The sequence below is a fragment of the Bufo gargarizans genome, unplaced genomic scaffold (genome assembly GCF_014858855.1).
Source record: "Bufo gargarizans isolate SCDJY-AF-19 unplaced genomic scaffold, ASM1485885v1 original_scaffold_1579_pilon, whole genome shotgun sequence".
NCBI classification, from domain to species: domain Eukaryota; kingdom Metazoa; phylum Chordata; class Amphibia; order Anura; family Bufonidae; genus Bufo; species Bufo gargarizans.
Genome location: NW_025334421.1, coordinates 247,892 through 265,458, shown reverse-complemented (window position 1 = coordinate 265,458; position 17,567 = coordinate 247,892). Strand labels below are relative to the sequence as shown.

Here is a 17,567-nt window from a genome sequence, read left to right as displayed (position 1 = left end):
TAAAAGGAAAACAAAGATAAAAATGAATATATAAAATCGGTACTAGCAAGAATATAGATAATATAATAAAATAATTAAGGTAATTAAAAAAGGATTAAATTCAGCAATATTAATATGTTGATATATATATGATCCCAGTGTATACCGTTGAGGATAAGATAGTGATTCAAATTGTAATAGATGATGGTATTCACTAGTTGACTTCTAATAAATAGTTCCGTATGTGGTTATCCACTCCAACAACCAGTCCTTCTGGCAAGTCTCTCATAAATGATAAAAGCAGAGTTCCAGGCGTATGCAGCTATAGGCTATTGCTTAATAGTGATTCAACTGCTAATACACACAGCGGCGTCCCGCTGTATTGAATGAAGCGATAGCTTTAAGGTGGGATGTGCAAGGTCTTACCCGAGGATCCTTTGCGCTGGAGTACTCGTCCCTCGACTCGGCTTGTAGTGTTTTAACTCCGGTCTCAAGGGTTAGAGTTCTGGTTCAAATTTGGCGCCAGTGAATATGTTTGCTACACGTGGTTGGATTGTCTTACGTGCAGTATCATCGGTATATTCCGGTGATTCTCTGGCCCACAGGATATGTTCTCCAGGCTTCCTCGGTCTTGCAGTCCCACTTTTCTTGGTGGGGGGGATACCAGACGCGTTTCGGGGATTTACAAGAAAGACCCCTTCCTCAGTGGTTAACCACCCCCTGTTCGTATTCCGCCTTTATAGTGAATGGGGAGCAGAAGGAAAAACTGGTTAGGGATCCGGATTTTGAGAATTGGGATCCATGTGGATCGGAGCTGACTTCAAGGTATGTATTCGGCATACCGTCCTTCCAAAGTCCATCATATAAATAGGGGACATCCAAATAAAATAAAAATATATAAATATAAATATAAATATGAATGATAATATGAACTTCACCTGCAAAGACTTCCCTATGTTATTTAAATGTAACAGTTTCTCTGGAATCACATTTGTTATGTTGTTACATTTAAATAACATAGGGAAGTCTTTGCAGGTGAAGTTCATATTATCATTCATATTTATATTTATATATTTTTATTTTATTTGGATGTCCCCTATTTATATGATGGACTCATAATATTTATCCCACTACAAGAACGATATGGCAGAGATATTTTGGAAGGACGGTATGCCGAATACATACCTTGAAGTCAGCTCCGATCCACATGGATCCCAATTCTCAAAATCCGGATCCCTAACCAGTTTTTCCTTCTGCTCCCCATACACTATAAAGGCGGAATACGAACAGGGGGTGGTTAACCACTGAGGAAGGGGTCTTTCTTGTAAATCCCCGAAACGCGTCTGGTATCCCCCCCGCCAAGAAAAGTGGGACTGCAAGACCGAGGAAGCCTGGAGAACATATCCTGTGGGCCAGAGAATCACCGGAATATACAGATGATACTGCACGTAAGACAATCCAACCACGTGTAGGAAACATTTTCACTGGCGCCAAATTTGAACCAGAACTCTAACCCTTGAGACCGGAGTTAAAACACTACAAGCCGAGTCGAGGGACGAGTACTCCAGCGCAAAGGATCCTCAGGTAAGACCTTGCACATCCCACCTTAAAGCGATCGCTTCATTCAATACAGCGGGACGCCGCTGTGCGTATTAGCAGTTGAATCACTATTAAGCAATAGCCTATAGCTGCATACGCCTGGAACTCTGCTTTTATCATTTATGAGAGACTTGCCAGAAGGACTGGTTGTTGGAGTGGATAACCACATACGGAACTATTTATTAGAAGTCAACTAGTGAATACCATCATCTATTACAATTTGAATCACTATCTTATCCTCAACGGTATACACTGGGATCATATATATATATCAACATATTAATATTGCTGAATTTAATCCTTTTTTAATTACCTTAATTATTTTATTATATTATCTATATTCTTGCTAGTACCGATTTTATATATTCATTTTTATCTTTGTTTTCCTTTTATTATACTGCTGATATTTTACTGTGTGTTGCTGTGATTTATGTAATAAAAGATCCATATACAGTGGAGGAAATAATTATTTGACCCCTCACTGATTTTGTAAGTTTGTCCAATGACAAAGAAATGAAAAGTCTCAGAACAGTATCATTTCAATGGTAGGTTTATTGTAACAGTGGCAGATAGCACATCAAAAGGAAAATCGAAAAAATAACTTTAAATAAAAGATAGCAACTGATTTGCATTTCATTGAGTGAAATAAGTATTTGAACCCCTACCAACCATTAAGAGTTCTGGCTCCCACAGAGTGGTTAGACACTTCTACTCAATTAGTCACCCTCATTAAGGACACCTGTCTTAACTAGTCACCTGTATAAAAGACACCTGTCCACAGAATCAATCAATCAAGCAGACTCCAAACTCTCCAACATGGGAAAGACCAAAGAGCTGTCCAAGGATGTCAGAGACAAAATTGTAGACCTGCACAAGGCTGGAATGGGCTACAAAACCATTAGCAAGAAGCTGGGAGAGAAGGTGACAACTGTTGGTGCGATTGTTCGAAAATGGAAGGAGCACAAAATGACCATCAATCGACCTCGCTCTGGGGCTCCACGCAAGATCTCACCTCGTGGGGTGTCAATGGTTCTGAGAAAGGTGAAAAAGCATCCTAGAACTACACGGGAGGAGTTAGTTAATGACCTCAAATTAGCAGGGACCACAGTCACCAAGAAAACCATTGGAAACACATTACACCGCAATGGATTAAAATCCTGCAGGGCTCGCAAGGTCCCCCTGCTCAGGAAGGCACATGTGCAGGCCCGTCTGAAGTTTGCCAATGAACACCTGAATGATTCAGAGAGTGACTGGGAGAAGGTGCTGTGGTCTGATGAGACCAAAATAGAGCTCTTTGGCATTAACTCAACTCGCTGTGTTTGGAGGAAGAAAAATGCTGCCTATGACCCCCAAAACACCGTCCCCACCGTCAAGCATGGGGGTGGAAACATTTTGCTTTGGGGGTGTTTTTCTGCTAAGGGCACAGGACAACTTATTCGCATAAACGGGAAAATGGACGGAGCCATGTATCGTGAAATCCTGAGCGACAACCTCCTTCCCTCTGCCAGGAAACTGAAAATGGGTCGTGGATGGGTGTTCCAGCACGACAATGACCCAAAACATACAGCAAAGGCAACAAAGGAGTGGCTCAAGAAGAAGCACATTAAGGTCATGGAGTGGCCTAGTCAGTCTCCGGACCTTAATCCAATCGAAAACCTATGGAGGGAGCTCAAGCTCAGAGTTGCACAGAGACAGCCTCGAAACCTTAGGGATTTAGAGATGATCTGCAAAGAGGAGTGGACCAACATTCCTCCGAAAATGTGCGCAAACTTGGTCATCAATTACAAGAAACGTTTGACCTCTGTGCTTGCAAACAAGGGTTTTTCCACCAAGTATTAAGTCTTTTTTTGTTAGAGGGTTCAAATACTTATTTCACTCAATGAAATGCAAATCAGTTGCTATCTTTTATTTAAAGTTATTTTTTCGATTTTCCTTTTGATGTGCTATCTGCCACTGTTACAATAAACCTACCATTGAAATGATACTGTTCTGAGACTTTTCATTTCTTTGTCATTGGACAAACTTACAAAATCAGTGAGGGGTCAAATAATTATTTCCTCCACTGTACTTTTAGTGAGTGCCCCACTTCTATTTCTTTTTACATATTAACCTCTATCAGACTGGGTGCTGTCTGTTAGTGGGCGCACCTCTTCTGGATCCCCTTCCTATTTTAGTGCGACATATCCTATATTTATCATTTTGTATTGGTTTTAGTTAAAGTTGTCAGATGTAAGTATCTACTAATGTGTAGCCTCAATTATGGCAGCAAATTTTGAGTTTTTACTAAACAAACTGAGTTGTTATCAGCATCTAACATTTTATTTTTTGTTACAATAGCAATCATGTCTTTTTAAACCAATACATAATCATTGCAGAAGAATCTGTGCAAGTCTAGTCACTCTTTTTACATACAAAATTATTGCTATGCAATGTACAAATGTCATCACTTCTTCATTGATGTCACTGGAGAAAGCATCCTATCCTGAATCACAGTAAAGATTCCAGAGGTGGCACTCGCACCTGTCAGCGATTTATGGCACACCGTGTGGATATGTAATATGTAGCCATGACCTGATAAGATATTATTCCTGCTCATCAATATGTGAATGGTTACACAGCAATTTTTAACTAATATGACATGCAGCATTCTACAGTGAGAAGGGTTGTTTACAAATGGAAAGCCTTTAACCATCTCCCGTCTTGCTAACGCCGATCGGCGTCAATGCTGCGGCCCTGCCAGGTCACACTAACGCCGATCGGCGTCATCTCGCGAGACGCGAGATTTCCTGTGAACGCGCGCACACAGGAGCACGCGTTCGCAGGAACCGGAGGTAAACAAGCTGATCTACAGCGATACATGGATCCGCGGATCCGCAAATCACATACGGACATCTGAATGGAGCCTTACGGGGGGGTGATCAATGACATATAGCCCATATAGACTCCCTGATCACCCCCCTGTCATTGATCACCCCCCTGTAAGGCTGGCTCCATTCAGAGGTCCGTATGTGTTTTGTGGATCCACGGACCGGATCCGCAAAATACATACGGACCTCTGAATAGAGCCTTACAAGGGGGTCATCAATGACAGGGGGGTGATCACATACGGACATTTTTTTTTTTTATCAAAGACATGTAGAACAATAAATTTAGAGAAAAATTTATATAGAAATGTAGTTTAAAAAAAAGAAAAAATTACAACTGAAAGTGAAAAATGTCATTTTTTTGCAAACATTTTGGAAAATTTCGATTAATAACAAAAAAGTAAAAATTTCAGCAGCAATAAAATACCACCAAATGAAAGCTCTATTATTGAGAAGAAAAGGAGGTAAAATTCCAGTACACAGTACATTAAGCTGTATGATTCAGCAAGTCAGAGTGCGATCCAGTGGTACAAGTGAAGGAACAGAGCAAACATTAACAATTTGGGAAGAAGGCGATTGTTAAAAAAAAATAACTGCAGCACTATTTACCAAACAGTCATTACAAACGGAGCAAAAAAGACAAAACATTTTCTGGGAGATTTAGTTAAAAAATCACATATGGGAATAACGAAAAAATAAAGCAAAAGCAAACGAAGGAGTAGAAGTGCCATGTGGATAAAATGATGAAGTGTCACATATAACATTCCAAACACACCTAAGACAACACATTTATTATGACGCACTTTCTAGTCTAGTTAAATCATTTCTTTGGAAGTCATTTCAACTTAAAGTCCAACTTTTTTTTTTTTATCAGCTGACTTTAAACACATAGTAATCTATTACACTTTTAAATGACAGGGTTCACTTAAAATGAACCCTCCAATCTCCACTCCAATTTAAAGAGAAAATCAAAATTGCAATAATGTAATCAAAAGCTTCTCACGGCCTGTGACATGACACATTGTTGTGTTGCATCTGTTGCCCAGAAACAATGGCTACAAACAAGCTTTGATTTGATACCTCTTCAATTAAATTGTTGGTACAGCATGCCTGAGATAGTGACATCAATCCAGGGGTATAAATGGATTAAGAATTTAGGGTGGAGGTACATTCTATTCAAAGCATTGCAATGCCAAAATCCACATTGCAAAGATGTGGCTTCTTCACTACTTACATAGATCCCTGTCTGAATACATGCTTCAGCTCCAGTGCACTCAATGGTGATCTCCGGCATGCATCCTAGTAATTCTTCAACTTTCTGAGCAGTCTGCTGAGCTGGCTCTTTGGCAACTTGCAAAACAAAATCTGCTCCCACTTCTTTAGCTTTTTCTAGTCTTGATGGCGATAAATCTGGGAGGAAGGTTCCATAGTCATGAGCAATGGAGAAACAGAAGGGTAACTGTGCCATGCAAAGTGTAAAAAAAAAAAGTGCTATCAAATGCAAAGTGTAAAAAGTGCTAACATAAAACCCCTTTGACACATAAATAGAAAAGCCATTAGCCCAGATCTGTCAAATGTACACATTTCTAAGTGCAGTGCAAAAACATATGGACTAACAACTGCAGTTACTTCAGGGCGCCCAACTAGATCTCAGCAATCACTGACCTAAACTTTAAGGTGGCCAAGAACCTTAGATAGCTGTGGGCCAAACATTCACTTAGCTATACACCTTCGTTAGCTGTCGACCAAACACTAGCCACCAGCTATCCCTCCTGACCTACCTCTACATACAAATGCAGTCTTGACTTACCTGAGAGTACGAATGTTCTCAACAGGGAGAGGGGAATAAGCTGCCAGACACTTCTTAGGCTACCTTCACACTAACGTTTTAGTGGATCCGGCAGGGTCCGGCAAAAAAAATTCCGTTACTGATAATACAACCGTCTGCATCCGTTTTCTATTGTGGCAGATTGTGGCAGAGAAAAGGGATCCGTCCCCATTGACTTGCATTGGGGGGCATGCTGGATCTGTCTCACTCTGCATCCCATGACGGAAAGCAAACTACAACATGTTGCGGTTAGCTAAACGGTATAGGAATGCAACTAAAAGGAACGGAATGCTTTTTGGAGCATTCCGTTCTGTACAGTTAAGCTTTGTCCATTTGACAATGAATGGGGACAAAAATGAAGTGTTTTTTTCTGGTATTGAGCCCCTATGACGGATCTCAATACCGGAAAACTAAAACGAACGCTAGTGTGAAAGTAGCCTTAAAGGGGTTATCTGGGTCTAATATTTTCTTTATCCCTGTGCTTCCCCTGCCAGGCCTTGCAACTTATAATAGACTTTTTGTCTCACTCTGGAGAGACGGAGAGTGGTCACAAGACTGCGCCCCCTGTGGAGACTGTATTTCTTCTGACATCACGACAATGCTTCCAATGATGCCCTCCGCCAGAATCACGTGATGTCATGCTGTCGTAATGTCAGACCCATGCAGTGGCGTGCTAAGTTGGGGGAGGGGGATCGCGGTTCGCACCGGGTCTCCGTTGCCAGGGGGTGCAAGAAGCAATGAGCGCTTCCATCAATACAGATGGAAGCGCTCATTGCTAGAGCGCACGTGTCACTCACTGACAGCTCAGCTCCCGGGCTCTTTCTCTCCTTTAGGCCGGCGGCACACAGAATAGTGAAGCAGGGAGACTTCTTCCTGCTCTACTATTCAGCCTGCAGGCACAGATCGTTCTGCTGGCCTCTGTGGGAGGAGCCTGCAGCCTGAGAATCTGACTAAGCTCCACCTACACAGGGCTGCAGAGCGATCTGTGTCTGCAGGGGAGAGCTGGATGTGAGCAACAGGAACGGGACAAGGTGAGTAGGTAGTGTTTTTTATTTTGTTTTGATTTTTTTAACACAGAGGTGCGGGCACAGAGAGGGCATTACTGATACAAAGGGGGCACAGAGGAGAGAGAATTACTACTACAAAGTGGGCACAGAGAAGAGGGCATTGCTACTATAAAGGGGGCACAGGGGGCTTTACTACTAGGAAGGAGGCACACTGGGCATTACTACTTTGAAGAAGGCACAATAGGCAGTATTAATATGAAGGGGGCACAATGGGCATTATTAATATGAAGGGGGCACAATGGGCATTATTACTATGAAGAGGGCACAATGGGCATTATTACTGTGAAGCGGCACATGAGGCATTACTCCTGTGAAGGGGCATAACTTTTATGGGGACACAGAGCGGGTATTACTACTGTGAAGGGGGCACAATGGGCATTATTAGTATCAATGAGGCACAATGGGCATTAATACTGTGAAGGGGCACAGCTTGCATTACTACTGTAAAGGGGGCACAGAGAGGGCTTAACTACTGTGAGGGGGCACAAAGAGGGTATTATCACTCTGAAGGAGACACGGATAGGGCATTACTACTGTGAAAGGGGCACAAAGAATGGATAAGGACTTTAAGAGGGGCACAATATGGGCATAACTACAGTGAGGGGGCTTAATGAGGCTTATTAGGGGACACATATCTGGATATAACTATTGTGAAGGTTGTACAATGAGGGCAATGCTATTGTCAGGTGGCACATTTAAAAAAAAAAGTATTTGGGGGGGGGGGGGGGAATGCCAGAGAAAGAACCTGCCTTGGGTGCAAAACAAGGCACGCCATTGGACCCATGTGATCTAGGAGAGGGATGGTCGATGCTCTCAAGCCACAAGCAAAGTAGGAGGAGTCCACTGCTTGTCATATTGAGGCTGTGTGGGAGGAAACATTAGGAAGATAGCAAGGGGATGATGGAGGGTGTAGTGGGCAGAGTTATCAGTCCAGGGATGGGTGTAGTAGGCATGTACATTTCTGGCTAGTCTTGCAGCACACAACTCTATGGGAAGTGTTGTGGCTGCAGCTCATCTACCCCCACAACCCAGATGTTCGAGTTGTAAACAATGGAGAGCAGCGGCAGCATGGAGAATGCAATGAAGGCTTAGGAAACACTATTATGTTCTGTAGGAGACTAGACAAGGTTTACACACTTAAATTACATTTTTTAGGACCCTGCACAACCCCTTTAAAGTGTTTTATCTTCTGTGAGAACAAAGCATTGAGCATATTAAAATCCAGCATGCCTAATGTTCCTTCTCTCAACATCTCTGCTGGAAGAGGGTCAAGAAAATTCTACAGTCAACAGCTCCAGCTGAAATCAGCAGATACAGCTAACGTTCATGCGTATGGGCACGTTTAGGCTAGGGTTACAATGCGACATGTGTCGCACCAATGACGAGCAGCCTTTTTTATAATGATAGTCAATGGTGTTGCACTGCAACATGACTTTTTGCGAATGTAGTTTCACAGTCGCTGCATGTCGCAGTGCGGCACCATTGACTATCATTATAAAAATGTTGCAAGACATGTCGCCGTGTAGCCCTAGTCTTAAACAAGTATCCATCATGTTGTGTTTCTTGGGTTGTATGAAAGGACTATATGCACTATAAACCGCAAGCTTTACCTTACAGATGTTGTCATCATGTTTCTAAAGATGTTTTTGTCTTAATAACCAATGCGCATGATTAGTGAAAAAGAACTAATTCCCCCTCAGGCCATATGTAAATTAGCTTCTTGAAGTCAAGGGGGCAGTGGCTTTCTCAATTGCAGTTAGACTCGTTGTGCCCCCTAACCAACCATTTGCATTTCAACCTTAGATCTTGCGCATGCACCGCATGATCGTGTTTCCAGCACCTGCGCATTGATGCCCGCTGCAGTATACTTGGCTTCAGCGGGTCAATGCTCACTCACAGGACCAGCTTTCCAAGCATCAATTTGCGTCATATTTGAGCATGGAATCATGCCTGTTCATTTGATCGATGGGTCTTCAACTACTGAGACTGGCACTAATCACAAGAACAGCGATCCTGTATCCCCTATCTGAATGGAACGGGGGTCGTACATGTGCATTAGTAGCCCATTCATTCTCACAGGGATTGACAAAGGCAGACGAGTGGTGTAGATAGGGGTTAACCACTTTTTCTATTTTTTTTATTTTTTTTATGTAGTAACTAAATATATAAAAATAGTCAAACAATGATTTATTGGTCTTACCACTTATAACTACTTGTGAAGCTCCCATCATCTTTGCCACAATTAGAGAAACCAGGCCAATAGGTCCTAAAACATGGTTTTCACATAAAAAATAAAAACATTACTATCATACCACAAAGCTATCAAAACACTACCCTGAAGCAATTCTTTTAGTAAATACACAGTACATTTTGTAGAGCTATTCTTTCTGCAATAAAGACATGGTAAATTTTCCTATAACTTTATTTATTACATGACAATGTTTTATGTGTGTTGCTTTCATTCAAAAGGGAAATTCCAGTATGCAAAACTTGTCTCCTATGTAAAGTATGCAGCACAAAGCAAAAATCCTCACTACATAGTCATTAAACCTTTTCAATAGTTCCCCACATAATCACTACTTATTGCCCCAATATATGGAGTCTATAGCTCGCTGCCTAGGGTTACGACCTGTAGCTCAACCTCAGGGTGCTGGTCGAGCATGCTCTTTCACACTTGCTTTGTCCGGATCCGGCGTGTACTCCACTTGCCGGAATTACACGCCGGATCCGGAAAAACGCAAGTGTACTGAAAGCATTTGAAGACGGATCCGTCTTCAAAATGCTTTCAGTGTTACTATGGCAGCCAGGACGCTATTAAAGTCCTGGTTGCCATAGTAGGAGCGGGGAGCGGGGGAGCGGTATACTTACCATCCATGCGCTTGGGGCGCCCTGACGTCACTCTGAAGCGCCCCGGGAGCCGCACAGACGGTAAGTATACTGCTCCCCCGCTCCCCGCTGCACTTTACCATGGCTGTCGGGACTTTAGCGTCCCGGCAGCCATGGTAACCACTCTAAAAAAGCTAAACGTCGTATCCGGCAATGCGCCGAAACGACGTTTAGCTTAAGGTCGGATCCGGATCAATGCATTTCAATGGGCATTCATTCCGGATCTGGCCTTGCGGCAAGTCTTCAGTTTTTTTGGCCGGGGCAAAAAGCGCAGCATGCTGCGGTATTTTCTCTGGCCAAAAAAGTTCCGTTCCGGAACTGAAGACATCCTGATGCATCCTGAACGGATTTCACTCCATTCAGAATGCATTAGGATAATCCTGATCAGTATTCTTCCGGCATAGAGCCCCGACGACGGAACTCTATAACGCAGGTGTGAAAGAGCCCTAATGTGAGAGGCTTAGCACAATATCCCATGTACGGGGGGGGGGGGGGAGAGGGGGATGTGTGAAGACTTGCTTTTCACCAGCCAGGGGAATACAAGGGAGGGAGGATAGCCATTTTCAGTCCTTCCTGCTCTTCTCCCACCAACCGGCATAAAAACGTCTCAGTTGCTGGAAAATGTTGCAATTGTCATGGAAATGTTGTGGATATGCACTACGTCTCATTTATTATGGTCTGTACGACATTTGATTTAAACTTTCACCACTTTCATTTCCAGCTCTCAGGGGGAGATTTATCAATTTTTGGCATCGTTTACTCCATAACTATCTTTTAGAGCTGATGTCTTGAAGAGCATAATAAATGAGACACAGTGCACATTTGTGACTTTTTGGTGGATATTGCGACAGTTGAGACATTTTTATGCCAGTGTGTGAGGGAAGAGAAGGAAGGACTGAATGTGGAAATTTGGAATGTAAAAATTTTGATTACTGCGTGCAACTTTTCAGGAGTTTAGCCTTGTCTCACAACCTATATTTGTGCCTTTTTATCTGATAACCCATTCATAAATGTGACGGTCCTAATGCCACTGTATTAAACAAGCCCACTTTTCTCTGCAGATTTCTATTTCAACGAGAATTCTGCTTCATGGATTGAATAGGGACGTTGACATGTGATAAATTTGGCGCTAACTAGATCTTGCCACATTTTGCCCTATTTGTTTTGTCACCTATTAATTGAAAAATCTCCCCCACAAACAGTTTTACCTAAGCAGATAGGTAACACAGACATTGGTACAACCAGCCTAGTAAATCTGTCCAGGTTCTGCTTTGTAAGTACCTTCTAGCCGTGTCCTAAAGCTTCAACAGAATCAGCCAGAATGTTCTCCTTTTCCATATGTTAACAAGATGTATGATTGCTTAAAGGGGTTTTGGTCACTACAGCAAATGGCATTTATCATGTAGAGAAAGACATACAAGGCACTTACTAATGTATTGATTGTCCATATTGCCTCCTTTGCTGGCTGGATTCATTTTTCTATCACATTATACACTGCTCGTTTTCACGGTTACGACCACCCTGCATTCCATCTGCGGTGGCCATGCTTGCACCAGCCTACGTCAGTTCCCGCGGTCCCGATCACCAGAGAGGGCAGCATTTTTTACTATAGTGTGCAAGCACGAGCACCACTGATGGTCATATCCATGGAAACAAGCAGTGTATAATTTGATGGAAAAATTAATCCAGCCAGCAAAGGAAGCAATATGGATAATAACAATACACTAGTAAGTCTCTACATGATAAATGCCACTTGCTGAAATGACACAACCCCTGTAATATTACCCAAAGGAAAAAAAATACATTTTTCCTCTTTTTATGCTTCTAATTATTGGTACATGTTATGGTCCTAAATCCCAAAAACAGTATATAATGCAGAAACTTGGCAAAATAATTAATTCAAAATTTCCTACCACTGTGTTTCAAGAGCACCTATGTGTCTCTATGGTTATAGACGACAAGCAAATCCTGTATAGGATGTTACAGTCATAATTCCTTATCCCTCCAAATTAATGTTAAAAAGAAGTAGGCGATAGATGAAACAGAGACTGATGGCAGATTCAAACTGTTCGCAGAGATTGGAAACACACAGGTCTCCACTGTTGATACAGAATGGAAGGAAATTCTTAATTAAAGGGGTTGTCTCACTTCAGCAAGTGCCATTTATCATGTAGAGAACGTTACTACCATGCACGTACTAATATATTGTGATTGTCCATATTGCCTCCTTTGCTGGCTTCATTCATTTTCCCATCACATTATACACTGCTTGTTTGCAGGGGTTATGACCACCCTGCAATCCATTGCATTAGTAAGTGCCTGGTATTAACTGTGTCTAAATGATGAATGCCTTTTGATAAAGTGAGACAATCCCTTTAAGACTATTTGTAAATGCTTTCTTTCATTTTAGATGTACAGGAGCAATAATGATGATTGTGCAGGTGGACACAGCCTTTAATCTTTACATATGCATAAATGCAGCACAAACTCTAGTAAAATACTAAACTTTTACTTGTACCTGCACCACAGATGAACACTTTGCTTCCAAGTGTTACTCCAGCTCGTCTACAGGCATGGATCCCAACAGAGAGGGGTTCTATGAGAGCACCTTCTTCAAATGTTACATTGTCTGGAAGCCTGGAACAAGAAATGAAATATAAGAGAAAATACATCATACATACCCTATTATTGTCCTATAAGACACACCGGCCTATAAGACACACCTAGGTTTTAGAGGAGGACAATAAGAAAAAAATATTTTTCATTAGACCTCAGGTCAGACAACCAAACAGACCCCCAATGTTAGTCAGACCTCAGCTAACAGCCCCAATTAGAACCCCAATGTTAACAAGACCCCAACAAGACCACAGCTTAGACCCCAATGTGAATGACCCCCAATCAGGCCTCAGATAAGAGCCCCATGCCTCTCATCAGCCCCCATATGCCTATCATTAGCCCCCAGCAGCCTTTCATCAGCCCCCATATGCCTCTCATCAGCCTCCATTGCCTTATGTCACACCCCAGCAGCCCCCATTGCCTCATAACAGCCCCATTGCCTCATATCAGCCCCCAGTAGTCCCCATTGCCTCTCATATTAGCCCCCATTGCCTCTCATGTTAGCCACCAGCAGCCTCTGTTGTCTCAGATCATCCCACAGCAGCCCCATATTGCCTCAGATTATCCCCAGCAGCCCCATATTGCCTCAGAAAAGCCCCCGACAGCCCGATATTGCCTCATGGATTATAAAATAAAAAAAACCTCTTACCGATTCTGCTCCGGACGCAGCTCCTCTGCTCCATTACTCTTCCTCCTCCGTCGGCTGTGATCTAACACACACAGCGTGAGGTCACAGAGCAGTCCTCACGCTGTGCGCAGCCACTGCACAGCCGACAGCCGAGGACCAGGAAGCGGTAAATACAGAGCCTTCACCGCTTCCCGGTCCTCCGGTACTAATGAGCGCTTCCATAATGGAAGCGCTCATTAGTATTCGCCCCATAAGACGCAAGGGCATTTCCCCCCACTTTTAGTGAAAAAAATTAATCTCATTCTGTTCAGATATCAATCATGATTAAAGCAGTCTAGTAAAAGCAACAAATCTGAAGGTAACGGTGCACAAATACCGTAAATTGGAGTTGTTACCAAATAACTTATGTACTGAGAGTGGATAGGTGGGGGGACTTTGTTGTTGGTGGGTGAGAGTGAGTGGGCTAGGGGGTATTCTGGGGAGGGTGCTGCTGTGACTATTAGACAGTGGATGGGATGTAGATGTGTGGGCTAGCTTTGGCTACTTGAGACAATGGACTTTGGGGAACTTCTGTGACTACCAACAAAGTGGGGGAATGGGCTAGACACAATTTTGTGGGGTTAATTCATATGGAATGGTAATGGTTTCACAGAACCCTCCCCTTATTGCACCATGGCAATGTAAATTTGTGCATTTTTATCACAACTGGAGCAGTAAGACACATGCATTTCAGACTTCAGAGGTTAGGAAAATCACTGCAGTGACCACCAAGGAAAGCTCTATTGATGAAAAAAACCTGGCTTGCCCATCCCCATTGATAGTGTTGACCTGCAATGTATCACTGCTGACAACTTAGTTTGGAAGCTGGCTCGCTGACGTGGCAAAGATTTGTTAATTTCTGGCTTAGAGCATCTCCCTGGGATTGTCCTTTATTTAGGTAATCAATAGAGAAAACCACATCCTGTTCAGTTAATCACCAGAGGTAACCTATAAATACTCTTGTTACTACGTAATATTTATCTATGCAAAATGTACCTTCCCATTCCCTCGCCCGTCCTGTCTCTCTTCCTTTTGCGTGTTTGAATGTTTATACCCAGGAATTTGACCTAGCAGTGGTTCTTCCTGCTCCATTTTTTCTTTTACTATTGCTATAACAATGCATTTGTTTGCTGTATATCTTATCAGTTGTTTGTATTTGAATACAATTTCAATTTTATGGGGATTTGTCATATCTTTTAGAGACGAAGGTGTGGTTGTGTACATTGCACCTTATTTTTACACGTGAATATCCGACTTTCCCTTTCACTTATTTTATCTCTGTTCTTCTTTTCCAGTGAAATGAGTTTAAAACTTTTCAAAAAGATCTACTGGCTGTCCTTTAAGAGACCATATTTGTATTGGAGACTTAGTGGCAAAGCTCCGTGGAAAAAGAATATGCAAAAAGGCATCGCCGAGAGAAAGAAAACAGTTATGCTAGTGCCACCTTCTGGAAGTGGCTCCCTAAGAGTCAATGTCTCACTTTTTAACACGTCTTGAAAGTGAAAATAGCCAAGCAGTATATCCATCTGCAGACAGCTGTTTTGGGGTGTGTTCCCCTCATCAGTAAAATGCTGGTTGGCTGAATGAGATACCATGGATGCAGTTTAGGGGAGGTACTGGCTTTTTCTTTCAGAGATCAGCAGCGTATGGAGACTTAATATAACCATGAACACCTACCCAAATTAAAATATACCTTTTAATAAATTTGCTTAAAAACTGGCCTACAGCCGGACTACATTAAAAAAATAGAGGGTCAAGAAAGCACATACAACATGAACGATGTAATCGCACTCAGCATTATATATACACAATGTTTACTCACGGTTAGCTGAAATCACATGGGATAAACAGACAAGCTATATAGTCGCACCCAGTACTAAAATACTCAGTATTTACTTACGGTTAGCTGAAATCACATTAGATAAAGTGATTCTCGACTAAATGGACAACCAGCAATGATGAAAAAGGGGATGGTCCAGGGAAAATGATGACAGAAGGTCCTTGGTGGATGATATCCAATAACGAAGGTCACCCTTATGGAATATAGTATAGAATAAATGACCTAGACAATTCCCTATATGACCCTAGATATGCTAAGCCCAGGGACACCCCTTGAAGGTAGGGGCTCCCTGTCCTCGTACCTAACCTGGTAAACCCTAGAGCACCATATCCTATAGTACACTGAGTGACTAACATAGATCTCAACACACTACCATATAGAAAAGACAAACAATTCCCAACGTTACGTTTCCCCAGCCGTTGTATATTACGACTGGTTCGTCAGGGGAAGAGGAGGATGATGCTCCAGTAACAAGATCTCACAGTGGAGATTTTCTATTCAGTGTCCCACGTTGGGTATTGTTTGTCTTTTCTATATGTTAGTGTGTTGAGATCTATGTTAGTCACTCAGTGTACTATAGGATAGGGCGCTCTCAGGTTTACTAGGTTAGGTACGAGGACAGGGAGCCCCTACCTTCAAGGGGTGTCTCTGGGCTTAGCATATCTAGGGTCATATAGGGAATTGTCTAGGTCATTTATTCTATACTATATTCCATAAGGGTGACCTTCGTTATTGGATATCATCCACCAAGGACCTTCTTCACGAGGGTGTCAAGACCCACGCCTGACTCCGTTATACCCGGGGTCAGGAAGTCGCAGTGGTTGGCTGCGCGCTCTATGTAAGATAGGGCTGTTTCCTTAATGTAGCTTTCTGGGTTTGCTTTGCAACCCTTTTTGGCTCACTCAGGGATCCGTAGCTCCTTCTCCTCAGCTGTTCCTTGTCCAGCACTCCCAACCTCCTTATATTCCCCTCTCACACTTCTCTGGTTGCCAGATATAGAGCTTCCTGCCTGGCCATCTATACTGACCCACAGGAGCTGTGTTGCTGCGTTCTCTGGTTGTTGTTCCAGAACGTTTCCCTCTGGATCCCTGTTGGACCTTTGGGGTCTGCTGTGGTCGCCCACCTGGGTTTATGTGTTTGTCTGTCCTCTCCCTGGTGTTTCCCTCTTAGTGTCAGTGGTGCGGACTAGCGATCCCACCGGCCCGTTCACTATCTAGGGCTCATTTTAGGGAAAGCCAGGGTTTAGGCACGTGATCGCCGCACGGGTGAGGAACCCGTCTAGGGACGTCAGGGCAGTCAGGTGCCAACGGCAAGGTGAGTCAGGGGTCACCACCTTTCCCTCTCCCTTGGGCAGGACTTTCTCTTTTCCCTCCCTGTGCGTGACGCCAGTCATTACACCTTCTGTCATTATTATCCCTGGACCATCCCCTTTTTCATCATTGCTGGTTGTCCATTTAGTCGAGAATCACTTCATCTAACGTTTCAGCTAACCGTGAGTAAATACCGAGTATTTTAGTACTGAGTGTGACTATATAGCTTGTCTGTTTATCCTATGTGATTTCAGCTAACCGTGAGTAAACACTGTGTATATATAATGCTAAATGCGATTACATACAGTAGTTCATGTTGTATGTGCTTTCTTGACCCTGTTTTTGACGTAGTCCGGCTGTAGGCCAGTTTTTAAGCAAATTTATTAAAAGGTATATTTTAATTTTGGGAAGGTGTTCATGGTTATATTAAAGGGGTTATACCTTCATAGACAATGGGGGCATATCGCTAGGATATGCCCCCATTGTCTGATAGGTGCGGGTCCCACCCGCCCCTACAAGGAGAACGGAGCCGGGGAGAGTTGTGGCTGGAGGACCCCGGGTTTCCCGGGGTCCGTCCACCACCAGGCGCATGCGCATGCGCAGTGCGCCCTCCTCAAGTTTCTCTGCTCCGTTCTACTTGTAGGTGCGGGTCCCAGCGGTGGGACCCGCACCTATCAGACAATGGGGGCATATCCTAGTGATAGGCCCCCATTGTCTATGATGGGATAACCCCTTTAAGTCTCCATACACTGCTGATCTCTGAAAGAAAAAGCCAGTGCCTCCCCTGAACTGCATCCATGGTATCTCATCTCAAATTTATTAAAAGGTATACAAACCAGATTCCAAAAAAGTTGGGACACTAAACAAATTGTGAATAAAAACTGAATGCAATGATGTGGAGATGGCAAATG

The 17,567-nt window shown here is 43.0% G+C and overlaps 1 protein-coding gene across 1 annotated transcript in view; it reads right to left on the bottom strand.

Annotated features, from left to right (window-relative positions):
- SORD (sorbitol dehydrogenase) overlaps positions 1-17,567 on the bottom strand; it is a 72,479-nt gene that overhangs the window by 14,913 nt on the left and 39,999 nt on the right. The window contains exons 6-8 of the mRNA XM_044274223.1: positions 12,742-12,860; positions 9,538-9,603; positions 5,677-5,852 (exon numbers count right to left, since the gene is read on the bottom strand). Of these exons, the coding sequence (XP_044130158.1) occupies positions 5,677-5,852; positions 9,538-9,603; positions 12,742-12,860 (361 nt within the window). The remainder of the gene's footprint in view (positions 1-5,676; positions 5,853-9,537; positions 9,604-12,741; positions 12,861-17,567) is intronic.